This window comes from Delphinapterus leucas, chromosome 14, assembly GCF_059928025.1.
Source record: "Delphinapterus leucas isolate spDelLeu-1000000601 "Yukka" chromosome 14, BTC_Dleu_Yukka2, whole genome shotgun sequence".
NCBI classification, from domain to species: domain Eukaryota; kingdom Metazoa; phylum Chordata; class Mammalia; order Artiodactyla; family Monodontidae; genus Delphinapterus; species Delphinapterus leucas.
In genome coordinates, this window is record NC_143142.1 from 72,390,410 (window position 1) to 72,406,961 (window position 16,552).

General features: G+C 43.7%; 1 protein-coding gene across 6 annotated transcripts in view; it reads left to right on the forward strand.

The window, feature by feature from the left end:
• WDR7 (WD repeat domain 7) overlaps positions 1 to 9,491 on the forward strand; it is a 375,177-nt gene extending 365,686 nt beyond the window's left edge. For all 6 annotated transcript variants that reach the window (XM_089895232.1, XM_089895231.1, XM_089895230.1 and 3 more), the window contains 2 exons: positions 541 to 645; positions 6,568 to 9,491. In XM_089895232.1, coding sequence (XP_089751358.1) covers positions 541 to 645; positions 6,568 to 6,771 — 309 coding nt within the window. In that variant the 3' untranslated portion in view covers positions 6,772 to 9,491. The remainder of the gene's footprint in view (positions 1 to 540; positions 646 to 6,567) is intronic.
• The last annotated feature ends 7,061 nt before the right edge of the window (positions 9,492 to 16,552 follow it).

Sequence of the window (16,552 nt, forward strand, 5' to 3'; positions counted from 1 at the left end):
GTATGTATGTGTACTAATTGTGGCCACATGCATTTAAACACAGTGCTATTGGTGGGAAATGAAGCATAAAATGTGAAAGATGTATAATTATTAAGGGGTTGAAATTATAGTTTTTGACTCCTTCCAGAACGGGGATGTTATGCCACAGCTTTGATTGGTTTTCATTTCAGATGAAGTTCCTGGGTAGATTTGGTGATCGGTTTTTCACCTTCCTAATTAATTGTAAAATTCTCCCCTCTCATGGACATAAATGAATTAACACATCGGTTTGCCCGTTAATATATGCTTTTCCTTCGGACTCGTGCTGTCCTCCCAAGTAGGAGACAGGTGGACCTCTCAGAGCAAGGTCAAAGCCCCTGGATGTATCAGTGAGAGAACTTTGGTTGCTTTTCCTCTTTTTCTAACCTAAATTTTGAAGTAAAGAACATAATGGTTTCTAATAGCCATGACATAACTTTTTCAGCATTGAATGTATTTGCATCCGTATACGTAGCAGCTCTGTGCAGTGCATACGATGAATGACTCTGAATTCTATTTCAGACAATCCATGGTCACAAGGGACCCATCACTGCCGTGGCCTTTGCTCCTGATGGACGATATCTTGCCACCTACTCAAACACAGACAGCCACATTTCCTTCTGGCAGGTAAGTGAACATGCTGCAGGGTCTTGACGTGTGGTGCATGATCCGCTTTTGCTGGGAAAGGCTCCCTTGTGCCCTCCCTCCCTTCTTTCAACAGACATCAAGTACTTATTGCTTGCTGGTTGTGTGCCAGCTGCCAGCACGCAGGGGCTACTGAGAATACAATTAGCAACCTGGAAGGAGGGGGTCTGCTCTCACCAAGCTTTCAGTCTGAGGGAGACACAAGTAAATCAGCAAGTAACTACAGTACAGGGGGAACCTGGGAGTAAGGTTGTGGGCCGGCTTCACAGAGGCAGCAACACCTGAGCTGAGACATGGTGACATCAAGGAAGGGCCAGGCATTCAGGGTAGGGAGGGGTGGGTGTTTGGAGAGAGGTAGGCATCATTGAGATGTAAGTGAGGGCCTGGCCCGAAAGGAATTGGGGCACGGAGCACTGCTCAGGCTGTTAATTTACACAAGGCATCCAGACAACGCCAACAGGGCATAGGGGAAAGGGCAGCCTCGTATTAACTCCATGCCCCATTTGTATTATCTCATTTGCGTTGGCTTTCTGAATTTCCACATAATGCTCTTCATTTCCAAGCTATTAAAACATTTTCAAAACTCTGAGTATCGCTGACTGGCAGTACATGAGGACAGCTCTGTTCCATTATGATTACAGTGAATGTTAATTGGAGCAACTGAGTTTTATAATAGAACTTGTTTCATCCTCAGTGATTAACCTCCATCGCATCTTCTTTTTTTTTTTTTTTTTTTTTTTGCGGTACGTGGGCCTCTCACTGTTGTGGCCTCTCCCGTTGCGGAGCACAGGCTCCGGACGCGCAGGCTCAGCGCCATGGCTCACGGGCCCAGCCGCCCCGCGGCATGTGGGATCTTCCCGGACCGGGGCACGAACCCGTGTCCCCTGCATCGGCAGGCGGACTCTCAACCACTGCGCCACCAGGGAAGCCCCCCATCTTCTTTTTAATTACCTTACTCCTGATAATTACAAAAAAGTTAAACATTACCAACTCCCCCACCGCCACAAGTTAATATAAAATTCTGTTACCTATCCTAGGATGCAAGTATGTTTTATGAGATTCAGTTTATTGCTTTGAAAGCTAAAAAAGCAAATAAAAGTTTAAACAAGACTTCACAATGTGACGATTTTTAAAAACCCAATAGCTAATGTAATGTAAAACAGATACAATAAATTGCTTAATTAACCACATGCTACTGAAGCATGACAGCTTCCAGATCTGTCCTAGCTTTTTCTACTTTTCCTCTAATTTAGTTTTCCAGTCTGTTTTCTTATTATCCTTTCTTCCAGAATATATCTCCAGCATCTTAATTGGCTCATATTAAACTTTTCCTTAGAGATGTCACCGAGTCTTCATTTTTCCTAGCGGGTAACCCCAGGACTCGTATTTTATCCCACTGAAATCCCACAGCAAGTCCATAAACAACTCTTGCAACATTGGTCCTGTAGATAGTGTCTCTACCAACTGTTCTTTTCTGCCAACGCAGTGGTGTCTGTGGCACCGACTGTACTTTGATACACATTTTCCTGAATTTCCTGTTCTCTTGAAATCTCAGAGGAGTGTCCATGTGAAACTCCCTTCATTTGGCATGTATCTGGTGTGGAAGCGCTGGGTGCCAGCCTAGCTTTAGGGACATGGAACCAAGCAGTCTCGGGTCCCTGCTTTCCAGGAGCTTGTGTTTGCCCCATGCTTTATTCTTGGGAATAAACAAAACCAGATCTCTTCTTTTTCGTTGTTCAATTTTTCTTCCTGCTAAGAAAATATACTTCCTTATGTAAAGGGACACCTCCTACATTGGCCAGATGTGAAACTTTCCCCAGTATTTTCCTGAATGTCTAAGTGGTAAACCTTTTCCCCCTTATCTAGGTCTTCAGAGACCTATTTGGATATGTTCATCCCTTCCTTGAATCTTTTTCTATGTTTATCAGAGTTGCTGCCCGGCTCATTGATGGAATTATCGTTAGCATCTTCCTCACCCCGGAGATCAAGATCGTTCCTTAGATGCTGTCTTTTTGAAGCACCTCTTTCTGTCCTCCAGGCTCCTGCTGTTGCCTCCGGGCTTCGCCAAGTGCAGTTAACCCTGCGCATCTGTCCACGCGGCTCTGCCCAGCTCCTTTCCTTCGTCTGCACTCTCTTCTCCAGGGGCACCTTGTGTTACTTGCAGGGGTGGGTGTTCAGCAGACAGAGCACCCAAGCAACTCAGGCAACACCCAGGTCTTTCTTGCCTCTAAACCCAATGTCAGAATTTAAAATGTGGCCCATTTCTTCCCTGCTTAAATTATACCCAGCTTGGTCTTCAAATTTAAGTGGAAGACACAGAAATATCATTTCAACTTTCTCAAGAAAATACAATAAAACCTCTTCCAGAAGTATAGTGGGTTTTTATTTGAATTAAAGGGAGTCCAAAAAGCAGTGTTAGATCTACCGTGGCTCTCCCCAAATGGGCTTGGCTGATTTATTTATATACATATTGTTTAGGTCTAATGATGTATGATAATACTTTTATATGATTCCAGTAAATGTACTGCAATATATTTTGAAAACTTAATGAAGCCTTATTATATAGAGAGCCTTACGAAAGCCATCAGCTATTAAAATCTTTGCTGAGAAATGAGTGTTAATGAGAATTACTGGTTGGATAATTACTCAAGTGAGATTTAGTAAAAGGTTTGGGTGCAACATCACTTGCACTGAGAATAGCATTAAAACACTTCCTGTTTTGATGAATTACATCTGTATGTATGTCTGTGTGTTCAGAAAATAATCTTCTCAGAACTGGTCTTGTGAAGCATTATTTTTAAAGGGAAGGAAAAAGCCATGGTGGCCGTTAGTTCGTTTACACACTCAGCCGCTAAATGATGTAATTTGGCAATCTCTCAAGCCCTTTGATTCTCCAACAACATATTCCTACTATTTGAATGTTTCACTTCAGTGTATCCATTGGTATTTGAGCCAGGAGAGTTTAGAAATGAAATACAACCATCATTCTCTCACCTGAATTTTACCACCACCCTCCAGCAATTAAGTATCCTCTTCCAGGAATGCTAATAATAAATTAGATGGATATTGGTTTCATTTAGTTTTCTTTATTCCATCATACAATAGAATACTACTCAGCCATTTTAAAAGGATGATGTAAATCTATAGTCGTTAACGTGAAAAGATTGCCCTCAACGTTCTGTTGAACGAAAAAAGCGGAGTGTGCAACTGCCTTTTAATATGAGCCTGTTTATGTAAAACTCCTTAAACCTGCTTCTCCTTATGTGGATATAGGCTTGGAGATCTGGGAAGAGGTTTACCAAAAGGTTAGTGATTGTCTCTGGGAAATGATATTTCAGAGGATTTTTGCTTTCTTTTTTATACTTCTCTTTATCATTTGAATTTTCCACGATGAGTATTTATTATCTTGGTAGTGAAGAAAAAAGCTAATGTGACCAAATATCATAATTCCATGTATTTTTCATTCATGCAGGACTCAGATTGCCTTTACTTATGCCAGTAAATTTGTAGCCAGTCTCTGATCAAATATGAATATCGAATAACAAAATGGCTAGTTGTTTTGGTGAGAGTTCTTCGATGGAGCTTACTGGAAAAATCAAAACCCACCCTTACTGGTCTTACAGATTTATCTCTTATTTGAAGAGATCATAGGAAAAGGATGGTCTGAGGAACAACAAATTATACTTAACATGAGAGTCTTTGTCTTTCCATCTGTTTTCTACCATAATCGTTATGTACTGTGTAGAATTTCACATAGCCCTGTTCTGAGGCAGGAAGGCTGTTTGACCCTAACAAAACATTTATCAGTCATTTGACGGATGATTCAACTTGCAAGGAGAGCCCAGCTATAATAATGGAACTTTTTGGGAAATCTTTCCGCCTGTCACATTCCAATAAGATGTTCTCTCCCTGCCCACTTGAGCCTTCAGCCCACTTCTTGTACGTGGCTAAATTTGAAGGAAGGACTTAAAAATAAGGATGTGTCTGAGCCTATCGGATGCCCCTAGCTTTTTGAGCCACCAGCAGAAATCAAGCTTCATACACATTTTCATAGAAAATCCATAAAGAATGAAAAATACTTTGTAGTTATTTATCAACTGAGAAATTAGATTTTTAAAAAGCACAGTGTGCCTGTTGATGCCAGTTCATTTTAACCGGCAATTTTCTGCATCATTTGGATCTGCTCTGTAAGAGGACTAAATAATGATGTACTGTTACTCTTTGTACAAGTGAGAACTAGCAAATCAAGCTCGCCATCATTATTTATATTTAAGCTATTTGGGAACCTCCAGAAAGCAATAAGGCCCTGATTTTTATCTTTTATGGAGTTTTTGGAAAAAGGAGGGAAGGACGCAAGGAAAGAGGTTCTTAGAGGATGACGGTAAGGTACTGCCTGGCTTTACATGTTAACTGCACTTTAACAGAAAGAGTTAATGATAATCATACATTTGGTTTTAAAATGTGACCTCGTACACTAGTGATTTTTTTTCACCTCTGTGTTGTGTTCGGCACTATTATTAATGCAGGAAAATCAGTAACATTAGTCATCTTAAAAGGGTTATTACTCAAGATGATTTAAATTGTGAAAATGTCAGTGGAGCCTGCACGTGTCCTGCCAGAGATGCCATGATTTACACCCCCTGACACCATCCTGCTTCTGAGAAGGGCCAGGAAAGGAATGGCTTAAATATTTCGCACTGATCCAAATGCAGAGCATGATATCAGCAATAACACACCTTAAATGTCCTAGGACGTGCCAAGGTTTCCTGTGTCAACCGTGTGTACACATTGGAGCATAATCTGCATGCTTGAAGCAAGTCCCTAGAATCACGTACATTCAGGTGGAGGTACTGCTGGAGAGAAGAATTGGACATGAAAATTAGTGCAAAGAAAAATATTATTTCCAAGCCCTCTTTCCTGATGGTCAGTGTGCTTGCCACGTGATTTGTAATAGCACAAAAGATGAATATTGAAAAAATGTTAAGTAATATTTAGAATCTAAAGGATTCTTCAGACTCAGTCGCTCAGATGACAGTTCACTTAGATAACGGCCATTCAGCATTTAGCACTTCGACATGAATGCATAGTTGTTCATGAGCCATAATTTCCATGTTATTTTCCATTTACGTGAACGAATTAAGAGAACTTAAGACTCAAGTCAAAGCCAGAAAGGCTGCCCAAAAAGCAGAAATCACTAGCCGATTAAAACCTCCTGCCAATAAAGTGTCAAGAGTGTGCTCTCTTTAGCGTGGCCGCAGAACAGTGGGCCACACATGCAGGGTTGAGAGGCCGTTGATTCTTGCTTTTTCCTTCAAAATAAGCTAGAGCTTTCCAGAGTTTGGAGTTTTTAAAAAGCAGGTGAGGAGGGAAGGTGTGGTAGGTGGACTGGAGAAGGGGGGTAAGTTTTGAGCTTTGATCTGGTCACCTATTACTCTGTCTACTGCTTAACTTTGCTTCATTTTCTCAAACTAATTCTAAGTCCCCAGACTTGCCTTTGGGGGCTCATTCTTCAGGGGATGCAGTGAGCACCATTACTAAAGAACAGAGAAGTCTGCCATTTGAAATACCCACTGCTTCCAAATATTGTCTGATTGGACCGTTTTATTAACATGTGTCATTTAGCCGCCTTCTTAAAGATGGATGGGCTTTCCTGCTGTCCAGTTCTACCCGCCAGGTAAAATTTCTGCGGGTTTACGCATTTGCTGTAACAGCATGAGAACAATTTCAGATACACTGAAAGGAGCCCTTTAGAGGTTAACAATAGACTCTTAGATGACCGTGAAGCCTCATGATGGAGGAGAAAGTGACCGCAAGGGTGTGTCCCTCGAACCCCTCTCTGTGGCGGGGAAAGGGAAGCGGTTCCTGCAGTGACACGTGTGCTCTCCTGTCCCCGTGTCCCTCCAGATGAACACCTCCCTGTTGGGGAGCATCGGCATGCTGAACTCGGCGCCCCAGCTGCGCTGTATTAAGACCTACCAGGTGCCCCCCGTGCAGCCGGCGTCCCCCGGCTCCCACAATGCCCTCAGGCTGGCCCGGCTCATCTGGACCTCCAACCGCAACGTCATCCTCATGGCCCACGACGGCAAGGAGCACCGCTTCATGGTCTAGGGCTCGTGTCTGCGTCCCCGTTCTCCCAGGTCTCCAAGCCCAGAGTCCCGTCCTTCCTCAGTGCCCACCCCCGCCGGGGTCATGGGGGGCACAGCCGGGTCTGTGTCCCTCCGCATGGTCCCCGGGGGCAGACTCCTGCTCGTGCCACCTATTGACTGAGGCATGCACACATCGCTCCGCAGGAAGTGGCCGTCCGGTCCCCAGGTCGTTTCTCACCGCCGCAGAGGGAGGGGCAGCCAGCAGTCCCGTTGCTCGGTGCACCAGAAGCCCGGAAATCAATAACCACTGTGATTGCACTGCCAGCCCAGATCAGCAGTTTCCTCACGCTAAAGCCCACCTCTGAATGCTGTTGGAAGCTGGTTGTTCTGACATTGGGTTTTGAGGTCATGTGGCAGTCCTAATTATTGATACCATTTTCCTTTGGATTTCCTAAAACGTGCTATTGTTTACCAGAAAGATTCTGTGTTTACGTGGGTTTTTTTCCTCCGGGAGATTGCTAGGCAATTACTCAATCCAATTTCCTAGGGTTTAGCCACTACCTTCTTTATTAACACCTAACCGATTGGAGATTAATGAGAAAATACACACACACACAAATTTTCCTTGTGGAGACTACAGTTTCCCAGACACCTAGCCTTCTAAAATGCTCATATCCCGCTTAAGTGATACTGTATTTAGTAGCTCAAAATCAAAATGATCACTACTTATGATCTAGTTAATATAATTATCCAGTCACTATAATCTCTTAAATGGACTTTTGTAATAAAGAACCAAGCTTGAAAAGTATAGCATATACCTGAAAAGAAGATTCCTTGGCTACAGATCTTTTTAAGAAAGAGCTTACCCCTTCCTTCCAGAAACTTCACAGACCTGCAGTTCCCGTAAGTCAGCTATCGTGTAATAGTTACAATTCAGCCTTCAAACTACTACTGATCAGTTAAAGGAAAGCTAAGACAGCATTTCTTTGAAACAAGTATCCTAGAAAGTTATTAACTACGGCACAAGCATTCAGGAGCATGCAGTCATCCTCCGTATCCGCGGAGGATTGGTTCCGGGACCCCCGAGGGTACCAAAGTTCACATATACTCAAGTCCCTGATATAAAATGGCAGAGTACATGGAGGGCTGACTCTGTGCACAAATGTGGAGGCTCTCAATCCTTCCGAATCTACCCGACCATTGCAGTAGGGTGTTCGTCACACTTCCAAGTAAGCTTTAACTCGGTCATTTTCTTCTCCTTATGTCAGATTATGCTGGTTCTTCCTCACAGTAATGGAAAAAAAAAAATCTGTAAAATAATATTTTGGATGACTCGCTCCTAATAAACCTTGCTCTCTATATAGTTGGGGATTTGGTTGGTTGGTTGGTTGTTGATTGGTCGGTTAATTGGGCAAAATGGTTTATTAAATACAAAAATAGAAAATGATTTATTAAATTCAGAAAAAATACGTGAAGTTTACAAAGCAACCAAAATGCTAACGGGAGTGTCTAATTTAAAAAGCATAGATTGTCAGCGTTTATATAATATACAAAAAAAGTAGGATCACAGTCCAGGAACAAATACATCTGTTATTTTATTGAAACAGATTTCTAAAGAACGTGTTAGGAAATTAAGACCACTAGAACATCTCTTTCATGTCGACATGAAGTTTGTCATTTCTAGTGATGGCAAACCCATCCTATACCTTGGTTTTAGACTTTAGGTATTCTTAAAAAGTGAATTTATGCCATATGCATGTACATCGTATTTATAAAGGTTATGTATGTAGCTTCCCAGGAGGAAACTCAGAACTATACAGCGTAGACTTGCTTTGTTTGGTGAACATGCTGTTGTGCCCGATATGGATAGAGAAACCTGAGGAGAACAAGAGGTGCTCTCGGTTTTTCCAGTGGTTTCCCGAGTCTTCAGTGCGAGTATGTGGCACGTGTTCACTTTATGAACTGAAATGGGGATTCATTTATTCTAGACTACAAAGCTGCTTTGGAATGATGAAGTGTAAAAGTATACCTTAGAGATTTTTTTTTTTTAAACAGAATGTTCAGGGCATCCGGAGGAAGGTGTGAGGCTGTGGGCAGGCCACCCCAAAGCATGGACGGCACACCCCATGGAGGGTTAGAACAAAGCTGTGAGGACCCTAGGAGCCAAATACCTGGGCAGTGGGCCTCGGCCAGCTGGCCACACAGCCTGGCTGCACAGACAGCCAAAACTGTTGACCCCTAGAACATCACAGTTGTAAAACTCTGGGATGGATGGTATCTGATGGTGAGACAGACACCTCTAACTGCTAAACCAACATCTGCATTCTTGTTCACACCAATCTCTCCTTGGCTGTTTTGACAACCACAGTTGCAAACTTCATCACAGCTCAGATTTTCTCAGCACTGAGGTAAACTTTACCTTGTCATCCCAGTGTACGCTTTTGGTGTCTTATTGATCTTGTTGGCACTGTATTTGGACCTGTCCTTGTAAACGTAGAGACATATGTGGCTTCATTGGTAATTTACAAGTGAAAGATGATGTGATACCTGTATGAAAATGTAATGATTGAACTCACTGTGTACAGCACGTGACGTAAGATGTCTGCCTCTCAAGGCATTTCTTGATGACTCCACTTAACTGATTCTATATGTGCTGAATGTCCTGTGTACTTACATGTGTTAAATAAAACTGAATTGTACTGAAGATTGTTTTTCTCATTAAAAGCATTGTTCAGTCTTAAACGTTCTCAGTTGAGATCCATATGCTTTCTCCCAATTTTGGGACCAAATTAAGCCTGCTATTTCTGTCTGATTATTCATTTCCCTGGAGAGCTAGCTTCAGGAAAGGCAAACTTGTCCACAAAGGAGAGCAGAGCAGTAAAGGAATCTCTCTCCCAGCTGTGGAAGTGAGAACCACACTCCTACCAAGACCCAACAGCACCCTCTGTGGTTTGGGCAAGGGAATTGCGTGCCTGTTGCTTTATCTCCACCTTAAATTGCTTCTAAATAGACTGTTAATTGTACCAAATTGTATCTTGTCAGACTTGATGACACGGCTTGACTGCCCTGGGGTGGGGGGCTGGGCTGACATCATTAAATTAATTTCATTTAATACTCCGTTTGGAGTTGAATTTGAATCCCTGAGGAAAAGGGTATATAATTGGTTTTCAGAAAAAGCAAGAGTAACAAAATAGGTCATCATCGCTCACAGAGGGTTAGTCATGTAAGTGGTGAATGTAGTTCTCTTTAATTTTCAGATAAGAATTAAATTGAGTCAATCATCATGTAACAATACAGTTTCCTTTAAGAGATAGACAAGCATTAAAGGAGTTGACTACAACATCACTGGCCCTATTCAAAGGCCTCCTGTCCATCCCAGGAAGTGTTTTAACATCTCCTGATATCTTGAATGTATCCTTATAGGGAAAACAGGGGCAGTAACAGTTCTTTATGATTGGTGATCACATAAACTGATCAAATGTGGAAAGGGCATGACATTAATAGGAAGGTAAAGCCAAGCAGTGCTGGGTGAACTTTCACCTTTCACCCCTCCGGCTGACTGACAGAGCTGAGTGTTGAAGAAAATCAATACTCTGGAGCCAGGAGGGAAATATTTCTAACCTCTAACTAGAGAATGCATTTTGACAAGGCCAAGATAATCCAAGCTGCACAGGAGAAAGAGAAAAGATTCATTTTTAAAGCTTGACACTTCAAGGTGTTTTTGTACAATGGTTTAGAGATCGTCAATACATACAAATACCAAAGGTCAAAAAGAAAAGCCAGAAGAATTTCAAAAATTAGACGTTCAGTTCTTTCTGCTGTTTACAAACTAAAAAAGACTACAGAGAGGTTCGTGCTTGGAACCGTTTAAATGAACAGCGCTCACAGTTGTGTGCTGTAATGTTACGGTCCTCCTTTAACCAAATCTTAAATTTTATAGAGGCAGCAGTGTGAAATATTGAATGCCTAAAATGTTGTTAAGATTTCTGGGTTTTGTACATTTTTTCTTGGACGTGGATTGTGTTTGGAGTGGTTACATCGTCTTGTGGTAACATCTCAGAATCTTGCTTTTTTTTTTGCGGTACGCGGGCCTCTCACTGCTGTGGCCTCTCCCGTTGCGGAGCACAGGCTCCGGACGCACAGGCTCAGCGGCCATGGCTCACGGGCCCAGCCGCTCCGCGGCATGTGGGATCTTCCAGGACTGGGGCACGAACCCGTGTCCCCTGCATCGGCAGGCGGACTCTCAACCACTGCACCACCAGGGAAGCCCAGAGTCTTGCTTTTTGATGCCTGTTGCTGCTGCCCTGAAGCCACGTAAATCTTAGCTCCTCCGTCACATTCGCTTCAGTCATTAACGTGAGAAAAGAGTGCCTTTGGAACTTGAATTGTTTCTATTTTTCCAAATCCCTTTAAGCAAATTATTTATACAAGTATTCTAATTAGTGCTCTTCAAAGTGAGGCTTACGCATCTCTAGGAAGTAGGTAAGCAATTCACTCCACTCTTACCGCAAGATCAGATCCATTTGTTCTGTGGACGGATACCTCCATCAAATGGATATAGATTTGTTTCTTTCCTACAGATAAAAAAAGAAGTCGAATGGTGCCCATACCTTCCAGCCGAACGCAGAAAGACAAAGGAATCCTGAATACTTGAAGTATCTAAAGTAACACTCTGTTTCCTCAAGGACAAGCAACATCATGATTAAAATAACAGTGAAAATATACCCTTAATTTATATACCTTCTTTCTCATTAAAAAAAAAAAAATCTCTATTCTGAGTAGATCTGGTTGGAGATTTTTTTGTTTTATTTGTTTCAAAAGGAGAGCACAGCCAGCCAAGACTCCTCAATATTCTGAGATTTCCCAGAGAAGACCAGGAATCCAGCTCATGCCTGATTTGTAGTGAGTATCAAATATGTATTGCATTTGTTACATCCATAAGAGTATGCCTGTAAAGTGCTTACAAGAGCGGCACATAGTAAGCACTCAAGAAATGTGAGCTACTATTTTTAGTAGACATTTAGAAGTCCTGACGGAGCATGGATAAATAAGATTGTAAATTACATGTGTTCTTTGGAAAACACTGTTGGGTTTTGTATTGTATTTTATCTCTATGTAGACTCCAATAATAGGTCTGAACATCTTACCCAAAGAGGAGTCTCTGTGGTTCCAACTGTATTCACCAGGCTCTTCGTCATGTTGCTGTGTGTTGCCATCTCGCTGCTCACCAAAACTTGTAGACACTGAGGGGATGCCAAAATATATACCAGCGGATGGGGCTGGTTGATTACGGCTGTTGAAGTTATGACTGATTCCTGAAAAAGGAAGTAGTTCGCCATCTTAGCATCAGGGATGACTTTGAGTTACTTATATGAGTAGCTTTGAAATATACATCCATCAAAATTGCGCAAGACTCTGCACCAAGTATTATAGCTTAGGTTTCACAAAATCACCAAAGCCAAGGAAACAACGTGTAAGTTCTGTTGCCAACATCTTCTTGTTTTGACTAGCGTCAAAATGACTTAGCACAGGGCTTCCTTGGTGGCGCAGTGGTTGAGAGTCCGCCTGCCGATGCAGGGGACATGGATTCGTGCCCCGGTCCGGGAAGACCCCACATGCCGCGGAGCGGCTGGGACCCGTGAGCCATGGCCGCTGAGCCTGCGCGTCCGGAGCCTGTGCTCCGCAATGGGAGAGGCCACAACAGTGGGAGGCCCGCGTGCTGCAAAAAAAAAAAAAAAAAAAAATGACTTAGCACTTCATTTACCCAAATGTGAAATGTATTATCTAAAACGTGAGCCACCCAGTGACACTTTAAGTTTTAGTGAAAATTTATGAATAAAGATACCACATGAAACATTATTCAGTCTACAAGCATTTACTGAATCTTAGTATATGCCAAGCATATGTTCTATTTTCCTCTCACTGGTAAGCTCACAGTCTAGCAAAGGACCATAAACACTATGGAAAAAGTATGAAGAACAGAGATGGGCAAAGAGCTATGAGAACATAGAGGTGACTGATTCTGGTAGGGTAGTGTCAAGTTAGGCTTCGAGAGAGGAAGCATTCGGGCTGGGCCTTGAAGAATAAATGGAAATTAATTAGGAAGATGGAAGGTATAAGATAGGAATTTATGGGAGTCCAAGTCACTATGTGATTTGAGGGTACATGAACTACTTCACACCTGCAACCTGAGGGGCGTTGGTGGGCAGTACTGACAATCCAGGTGGCTCTCCAGTTGCAGTTAATACAACTACAGAAAACAAGACTGCTGGGCTAAAGAGCACCTGACATCTGAAAGTTAAAAACCCTAAAAATAATGATAACAGTTAGAGCAAAACCCTAATGAAAGATTTCTCTGACTTTTACTAGTTTTCCAGATTTCTTTTTTTTAAAAAAAAAAAGCTCTTTTGCTTTATTTGAAAATTCAGAATATATATATATATTTTAAATGTTTATTAGGGTATAGTTGATTTACAACGTTGTGTTAGTTTCTGCTGTACAGCAAAGTGTATCAGTTATACACATACATATATCCACTCTTTTCCCATATAGGTCATTACAGAGTATTGAGAAGAGTTCCCTGTGCTATACAGTAGGTCCTTATTAGTTATCTATTTTATATATAGTAGTGTGTTTATGTCAATCCCAATCTCCCAATGTATCCACTCCCACCCCCCACCCTGCTTTCCCCCCTGCTAACCATAAGCTTGTTTTCTACATCTGTGACTCTATTTCTGTTTTGTAAATAAGTTCATTTGTACCATTTTTTTAGATTCCACATATAAGCGATATCACATGATGTTTGTCTTTCTCTGTCTGACTTACTTCACTCAGGATGACAGTCTCTAGGTCCATCCATGTTGCTGCAAATGGCATTATTTCATTCTTTTTTATGGCTGAGTAATATTCCGCTGTATATATGTACCACCGCTTCTTTATCCATTCCTCTGTCGATGGACATTTAGGCTGCTTCCATGTCCTGACTATTGTAAATAGTGCTGCAATGAACATTGGGGTGCATGTATTGTTTCAAATTATGCTTTAAAAATAAGTTATGCATTCTCCTTATCCTGTCTTCTAGTACGTAGAAAGCATAGTGTGTTGGGTGCCTGCCGTGTACACTGCCTAGATTCCCACCTCCCTCAACAATCACTCCAGGACTGAAGCATTTATTCCCCCAGCTACTGGGAGTGTTGGCGTCTAATAGCTCTCTGCTGAGTCCTTCCCTGGAGATTGCTTCACAGCCAGAGAACTGCCTGACCCAAGATCATGATCCTTCTCCTGGGGACAACCACATCCAGTGATGGGTCAGGGAGAAGGTATAAAGTCCCAGCCTCTAGCTGTTTCAGAACAACGTTGAATGGCCGTCCCAGCTCCAGGACTTCCCTTGGGATTGGCTGAAGCTTTCCTTGAACTGCATCATGGTTCAGCTTTCCCTCTGCCTAACCCTGCTTCCTTCACTCCCCTGCAGTGTTGATCTCGAGAACGCTGCTCCATAAGCTTCCTGTGTGCAGATCTCTATCTCATGGTCTGCACCCCAGAGAACCCAATTTATGATAGTTGGTACCAGGGGTGGTCCAAGAAAACAGGATCTAAAACATGATTTGGGAGCTGGGTCACTGGCAGTGCGGATCCCATCCCTGGCGGTAGGTGATCATGGGTAGCCTCTGGCATGCTGGGGCCATGCAACTGTGAAAACTTAATCAGGATGGCATACTGATGGAAGGGGATACACTGGAGGGTGCAACATGGCAGGTGTTTGAAAAGTAGGGGAAAAGACATATTATAAGGACAATGGATTTGAATGGTTCAGCACACTGAAAAAAAGACAATGAAAGCTGAGGGTGTCGGGCTTCCCTGGTGGCGCAGTGGTTGAGAGTCCGCCTGCCGATGCAGGGGACACGGGTTCGTGCCCCAGTCCGGGAAGATCCCACATGCCGCGGAGCGGCTGGGCCCGTGAGCCATGGCCGCTGAGCCTGTGCTTCCGGAGCCTGTGCTCTGCAACGGGAGAGGCCACAACAGTGAGAGGCCCACATACTGAAAAAAAAAAATAAAGCTGAGGGTGTCATCAATTAAAGGCTACATGTGAAAGCAGAGACACTCCTTGGCCACATCTCAGGAGAGCCTCATTTCCTGTAGCTGATGACAAGCTGAGAATGAGGCCCAGGACTTGTTTTTGGGAAGCAGAGCTCCAGAGAAGGCTGAAGTCTTAGCCTCCGAAGGTCTGCAATCCCAAGGTCAGAGCCCTGAATGAGATGGATGGGGCTCTCTAGGTTGACGCACTTGAGCAATCTCGAAACCCCAGATTCCAATGAACCGTCCCTGGCCTGCCCGAGTAGCCTGCTCCTTTGCTTGAGGCTGTGTGGAGGCCTCTCCCCTGCAGAACAGCACACGCCCTCAACCTCCTCTCCCAGCCACCAGACCAGTGAGCGTGGGTTCAGTCAGAATAGCATCTGGCTGTCAAGGTTCTGGGCCTGCTAAGAGAGGAAAAGAACTAGATTTCCAAGGAGCTGTAGGACCAAGCCAACAGGACCCTCGAGGCACTGGGAGAATAATGGGGCTGGAATCTGGGTGCGCTGGGCAAGGGGAGAGAGAATAAGAAGTGAGACCAAGGGGAAATGACAAGCTACAGACCTGTTGCTCAGCTTGGAGAAGATGATGGCTGATACGAGGTCAAGAAGAAATGCCAGAAGAGCCATGGCTGATGATGGAGGAAAGAACCAAAAAGCTCCAAGTAGTGGGACTGCTGGAGGAGATAAGATGTGTAAGGCTGCCAACTCGCCAGATGACTGCTCTGCGAGAAAGGCCAGAGGACGTTCTGCTTACCAGCCAATGAGGGACATGCTGGTGAGAAGGGCCCGAGCATCTCTGTAGGCCCAGGCTGAGGGTGGAAGATGCCGCTACAGAACTAGGCCCTGAAAACGGTGCAGATGACAGGCTCCTGAAGTAATAGAGACCCAGTGGGCGCTGTCGTCATGAGCAGCAAGGTTGGAGTGGTAGCCAAAGGGGCCTGCCCTGCAGAGATCTTTGGAAATGATTAATAAAGTATGTCATCCCTCAGGCAGCCAACAAGGGTTCAATCTCTCCACCCCAAAGAAATCAAGAATGGATAACAGGAGGCTGAAGGCAGCCACCTCCCACCCCCGAAATCAAAATTCTTTACTTGGTTTGTAGACCTGAAGGGTATGGTTATCAGGAGTTCAGACCCTCACGGGTGAGGTTCTGGGTTAGCAAGATAGTAAGTACCCAAGATTAGCAGAGGTTCTTGCCAAGGGGGAGGGGGACTTAGAAGGGATAGTGGAAGAGACAGTGTGTATCAATGGTGGCCTCAGGACCAGCTGCAGCATCAAGGGTTGTAGTTCGTCCCACTCATATTTCTCTTATAAGTTCTCTCCAGAATACTGAAAGAGATGCTCCCAGAATTTATATAAAGCAAGTGGGGCAAAGAGTGACTGTAGTGGAGGCTGGTGAACCAGGTGCTGAATCAGTGGCAGTTGACATCGCTCGGTTGACAGTTGTCCAGGAATTGCCTGGGCTGAAGACAGCTGCTTTCCTTAAGCCCCTACCCACCTTCCCAAGGCAGCTGCATCCAATAAGTGGTCATGGGAGGGCAAAGGCTCCACCCTATTGGCCTCGGTTTGGGACAGCTCCAAGGGGCCACCCCAGCTTCAAAGCTCCCAGAGGGTTTGGCTGAAACCTCTGTTGCAACTGAATCACAGCCCAACTTCTCCCTCTGCCCATTTTTGCTTGCCTCACTTAGGTGTTGATCCCGGGAACATGTCTTGATACACGTCCTTCCAGCA